Consider the following 5908-nt stretch of genomic DNA (forward strand, 5'->3'; position numbering starts at 1 on the left):
ATATAAAGAGGAAGAGTAAGGGGAAAAGAATGGTAGAAGGTTTTAACCACTAAACTTTAGGTCCTAGGCGCAAATGAGACTAATCTTATGAGTAGTAAGGTAATGATAATCCCTATGTTTATGACTTTGTAAAGCATAAATAATACTACAAGTGCAATCATACAATGAAACCCTATGTCAAATGCATGTATCTAAATAATTGAGTTTAATGTCAATATTTATATGTGTTTGAGTTATTGTATTTTATCATTGTTTAATTGATATTTAATATGATTTAATCGTCTTATGATGTTTTTTTCTTTTCATATTAGCTTATTTTGTCTTTTCTTTTGTGTTTTGTTGTTCTTTTGCTATGATCATTTTCTTATATGAGTAGATGATGAGTTATGTGATTATATGTCTTTGGTGAAAGACAATGATATAACATATTATGTTACTATAATTATTAAGATGAATAAGTGCATTAATATTTTATATATTTCTTAATTATCCATTATGTGTTATCTAATTTTATAATGTTTTATTTATTAATTTTATACTATTAAATGAGATGATAAGTTACACATTTGAATTTACTAGAATATAATTAAGTAGTATGATAGGAATGATTATCTTAGGATATTGAAATGAAAACGACTAAGCGCATTACTTTTTGTCTGTTTTATTTATTGAATTAATTATTACTTTTAATATAATTATTACACTAAATTTTAAATATTAATAATACATTTAAGTTCATGGACATACTAAAATAATAGAAAAATCAATTTATCTAAAATAATATATTAATGAACAAGGATTTTTTTAAAGAGGGTGACATGATTTTTTCACTCAATCTATGCATATGGTTGTGAAATATACTAAAAGTATGTTTAGATAAATTTCTCAAAAAAATCATTTTGAGAGAGAGAGAAAAACTTTGGTATAAAGAATTTGTTGTAGTTTAGCAAAGTAGTTCCACTTTTAAGTTTGAAGTGTGCATAAACTTTTGTCTCATTCATAAGAATTGTACTGAACTGAAGGAAGATTGTGAGCTATGAAATAAGTGTTTTGTAAAAGAAAAAGTGATTTGTTTTCAAAGCAATTCTTAGTAGCAAAGACAGTTTTGTTTATTTTAAAATCTTAGTGACCTAACCTAACTAGTGACCTAACTACCAACTGAAAACTAGTTTCTCTTTCTCTGTCTCCATTCAATTCAAATAATCAAACAAAAAGTCATAGTCATATTTCCCTTTCTTCCTACTCTTCTTCTTCTTCATCTACCTCCCTTCATTCTTCTCCCCTCTTTCCATTCTCCCCAATTTCTTACCTTTCCTCTCTACACTTTTTCAGGTCTGTCTCCTTCCCAATTTCTATTTTCTTGCCTCCCATATGAACTTGCCAAACAAACTCTCAAATTACAAGAAAAAAACATAATTTTGTCTTCTTCTGGACTATTCATTGAGCATGGTTGTTTTCCATTGAATGCCTTTTTCAAAGTTTAGTTATTTATTTACTTTTTGTGGAATTGGGTTCCAAGCTTCTACTGAGTTCTTGCTCAAGTTTTTTCCTTTTTTTTTTGTCAGCTGTGATTCAGCAGCCATTAAAAATCCCAGAAGCATAGTTTATCTTCCTGATCTTAGAAGGGATGCATTTTCTCATTTATACTCTGCTTAAAGTTTTCGATTTGCTGTTGGGGCACTAAGCACAGAACAAGCTATTTATAACCTTGTGGCTGATTATTATTGATCACCATTTTTGTGACTATGGCTATCCTTATTTGAATTGGTGGAAAATGAGGAATGAAAATCACTTCACACGTGCTTTGCAAAATGCGGAAAGGTTGTAAGTGGAGGAAGAAACTCCTTTATATTACAACCACAAATCCTGGCCCTCATTATTGCACCAAAGCAAGTTGGAAGTGATTTTTTGCCCACTACAATGAGGATAAAAAATCTGAACATTTCTTCTGTCTAACTCCATTTCATTTCTCTCATTTTCCACATGCTCAGACAAACATTGTCCCCATATGTTTGGATTCACGTTAGATGATCCACGTTGATATGCTGGCTAATGTTTGGATTTACATGTTAGGTTTCCTCTCAAGAAATTGATTTTGCTTCTAGAATTTATTTTTGGAGCTGAAATAATTATTGAGTTTTACTGCTGACATACTTTTAGAATTAAAACATCTAAACATGAATCATATTACTTCAAAATCAATTGCAACTAACTGTGATTCTTTATTAACTGTTTTTTCTATGACATGGCATCATCTGTAGTAAATGGATTCTTTAAAGGGAAACTTATTTTTCTTGCAATTTTAACTGATTGTGAAAAAAACACAATTTCAATCCGGAACAGTATTACTAGCCACTGACTCTCTTTCTGTGAAGATAAATAGAAGCATGATATGCAGATGAAAATCTGTCTCTGCTTTCTACCTGGAGATAGAGATAGCTAAGTTTGGTTTGAATAGGTTCTTCAAACAAAGTACTTACTCTCTCATATCTTTTGCTAGCTCCCTTTAACCTATCACTTCACCATGTCAAGTTTGGAGGAACCACTTGGTCTTGACAAATTGCCAAGTATGAACACCATTGATAGGATTCAGAGGTTCTCATCTGGAGCTTGCCGTCCCAGAGTAGATAACTTGGGCATGGGAAACTGCTGGATTGAAGGACGAATTTGCAGCACATCTAACAGCTGCAAGTGAGTCATATATTGCAACTCTTGTTAGAGACTGATACATATCATTGCTCTATAATTCAACCTTTATCACTTTCATTGTATAGTCTTTGATTTTTACCTGCCGACTATATCACAATACCTTGCATCTTTATGTAGTGAAGATGATGAAGAGTATACAGCAGAGACATTCCCATGGAAAAGACAAACAAGAGACTTATCCCAAGATAACTCCTTCACTCAGAAGACTGTGACCAAAGGGAGGAAATCAATGAAATTTGGGATGACTGATGATTCATTCTCTGATAGCCAAAGCAGTCCAAAATGCCATACCAAAGATTTGCAAGGTTTAGCATATAAGGTAATTCAGTGGCTGCTGCATTATTTTTAGTGTTCTTTGTTCAAGTTTTCAGCTACTAACTTCTGCCTCTTTGTGTTTCCAATTATGTAATATATATTCTAAACATTCTGTTGTCAGTTTGTTTTATTACATTTCTTTTTCTGGTAATTAGCTTATTTTCAATTTTTAATCGGATAATGGCTTGATGCAGTTTCTGAACTGTATACCAAAGTTTGTTAAGATAGTAGAAGTTGGTCCAAGGGATGGATTACAAAATGAGAAGAACATTGTACCTACAGCTGTAAAGATTGAATTGATTCATAGACTAGCTTCTACAGGGTTATCTGTTATTGAGGTTACAAGTTTTGTGTCTCCCAAATGGGTCCCACAGGTACAACTGCTTTACCTTATTTGTGGTAAATTGATATTGATGATTTTATAGAGTGTTGGGTTGAGTAAATTTGTACCAAAGTGTTTGTATCTGAAATTAGTTCTCAATCTCATGGATCATGTGGAGGCTTTTGGATGGCTTCTGTTGGATAAAAGTCATTCAATTGTACAATAATTTAATATCTTTCATGGAGAAAAAACTAGTTCAATTATAGAAATCTGAATGACTTATTCCATTCCATCTGATTTTGAATCATTATGTTTCTTTATCTTATAGTTGGCTGATGCAAAGGATGTAATGCAAGCAGTAAATAACTTAGGGAGCATCAGAATGCCAGTTCTGACCCCTAATTTAAAGGTACAAATATCTTGATAAAACCATAAATTGTACAATTTATATTCCGATCTGTGACATGTTACTTTTGTAGGGTTTTGAAGCTGCAGTAGCAGCTGGTGCCAGAGAAGTTGCTGTTTTTGCATCAGCTTCTGAATCATTTTCAAAATCCAACATTAATTGCAGTATTGAAGAAAGCCTTGCTCGTTACCGAGCTGTTATTCGTGCTGCTAAACAGCTCTCAATTCCTGTTCGAGGGTATGCCATTAATTTTCTTCTTAATCATTCTAAGATAACATCATATGATATCACTGTCTGCTTCAATATCGGTAATGGGTAAAACCTTTCAAAAGGTGGCAAGGCCAAGGTCAAATTCCAGTAATTGGATGCATGAAAGTGTCATATCATATCAGTTGATATTGTAGATTTTGCTGACACAACATTATTTCTCTACTCTCTTATTCCACATGACAAACAGTTTCTTTACATTGAAATGTGATAGGTATGTATCATGTGTTGTTGGATGCCCGGTAGAAGGACCAATCCCTCCCTCAAAAGTGGCATATGTTGCTAAAGAACTTCATGATATGGGTTGCTTTGAAATCTCCCTTGGTGACACAATTGGAGTTGGCACACCAGGTAACAACTTATTCTGAACTTTGGAAGTTTAAGCAATATATGCTTGATAGACAAGATTCTCTATTATTGTAGACATCCTGCGTATAAACTTGATAAGGTTGATGAATGTAAAACTAAGTGTCTTTTTTCTGTCTTTTACTGAGAATGTTATTGGTTTCTGGTATATTATCCTTGTACTTATATTGTGTTGTTTTCAGGAAGTGTAGTTCCTATGCTTTTGGCTGTGATGGCTGTTGTTCCAATAGAGAAACTAGCTGTCCACTTCCATGACACTTATGGCCAATCCCTTCCAAATATACTTGTGTCCCTCCAAGTAAGTCCTCAACTAAATTGCTTGGTTGGACCTTTCACTGTGTAAAACTTGTTGAGTTAATCAGTTGTTTCATTATGATTGTTTGAGAAAGAATAAGCAAAAGGAATACCGGTGTAAATGCATGACAGTATGACAAACTAGTGTTAGTCCAATGTTGCATGGACCTCAACCTCATTACATATGTAACATGTTTGGTTATGGTTGAACTGTATACTGTCAAAAACGATTTTTCTTCACTTGCAACGATAGCATGCAGACATGCCATAGATGAATTTAATTAGTAATTTGTATGTGAACAGATGGGGATTAGCATAGTGGATTCATCCGTTGCTGGGCTTGGTGGATGTCCATATGCTAAAGGAGCTTCTGGAAATGTTGCGACTGAAGATGTTGTGTACATGTTGAATGGAATTGGTGTGAAAACCAACGTTGATATTGGAAAACTTCTGTTGGCTGGTGACTTTATCAGCAGCTATTTGGAAAGGCCTTCAACTTCAAAAACTGCCATTGCCTTGAACCGAGTTACAACTGATGCCTCCAACATACCATCATGATTCATCTTCTTAACTTTACCTTCAAAGGAATATTTACATTATCACTCATCACTGCATACATATATTATGTTCCTTTCTTCTTCTGCATGCTACTACCAGGAGAATAACATCTTCACTCTGGAATCACTTAATTTCTAAGTAAATAATTAATTTAGTCCTTCAAATTATATACTTAATTTCGATTTTGAAAATTCAACGTGAGAATTTTCCAGAAAGTGCTACTGCGGTCATGATTTGCAAAATCAGTTTTATATACTTAATTTTTACATAATAAAATTTAAAATAAATAGGTTTTTAATGTACAATTAAAATCCTAAAGCATCTTTGGATGTATTGAGTATGGTTTAGCTTTACGGTAAATAATTGAAAGTTTAATTCAAAAGTAGTATCACAAATGAGTAATTTTATTATGTATGAAATTTTAACGACGTGTTTATTTTTCATATTTGAAGTAAGCAATTCTAATTCACAGATAATAAGCTATTAGATTGTAATAAATATATTGAAGAATTCGTATTACTATTTATTCGTGTAGGATGTACAGGTGTTCACTATTGGGTTGTGTAGAATTTAATCAAATTCATTATTCAACACACATTTTAATTATATTTTTCATACATAATTCACTCTTGGATGAGTTGGATTTAGTTGGATTAAGATATTGAAAAAAA

At 32.5% G+C, this 5908-nt stretch overlaps 1 protein-coding gene across 3 annotated transcripts; it reads left to right on the forward strand.

Annotated features, from left to right (window-relative positions):
• The first annotated feature begins 1194 nt into the window (after positions 1 to 1194).
• On the forward strand, positions 1195 to 5406 carry LOC124832168 (hydroxymethylglutaryl-CoA lyase, mitochondrial-like). 3 transcript variants are annotated; one of them, XM_088094898.1, is made up of 9 exons: positions 1195 to 1332; positions 2501 to 2691; positions 2827 to 3028; positions 3219 to 3398; positions 3675 to 3755; positions 3826 to 3989; positions 4234 to 4370; positions 4568 to 4683; positions 4983 to 5406. In XM_088094898.1, exons 2-9 carry the CDS (start codon positions 2525 to 2527, stop codon positions 5235 to 5237), a joined length of 1302 nt encoding a protein of 433 aa, XP_087951024.1. In that variant the 5' UTR covers positions 1195 to 1332; positions 2501 to 2524; the 3' UTR covers positions 5238 to 5406. The 3 variants fall into 3 exon arrangements, with proteins under 3 accessions (XP_087951024.1, XP_087951026.1, XP_087951017.1); XM_088094900.1 differs by lacking the exon at positions 1195 to 1332 and adding an exon at positions 1353 to 2068; XM_088094891.1 differs by lacking the exon at positions 1195 to 1332 and having other exon boundaries at positions 1353 to 2691.
• Positions 5407 to 5908: the final 502 nt, after the last annotated feature.

The sequence above is a fragment of the Vigna umbellata genome, chromosome 1 (genome assembly GCF_029865625.1).
Source record: "Vigna umbellata cultivar VRB3 chromosome 1, Vumbellata_1.0, whole genome shotgun sequence".
Lineage (NCBI taxonomy): Eukaryota > Viridiplantae > Streptophyta > Magnoliopsida > Fabales > Fabaceae > Vigna > Vigna umbellata.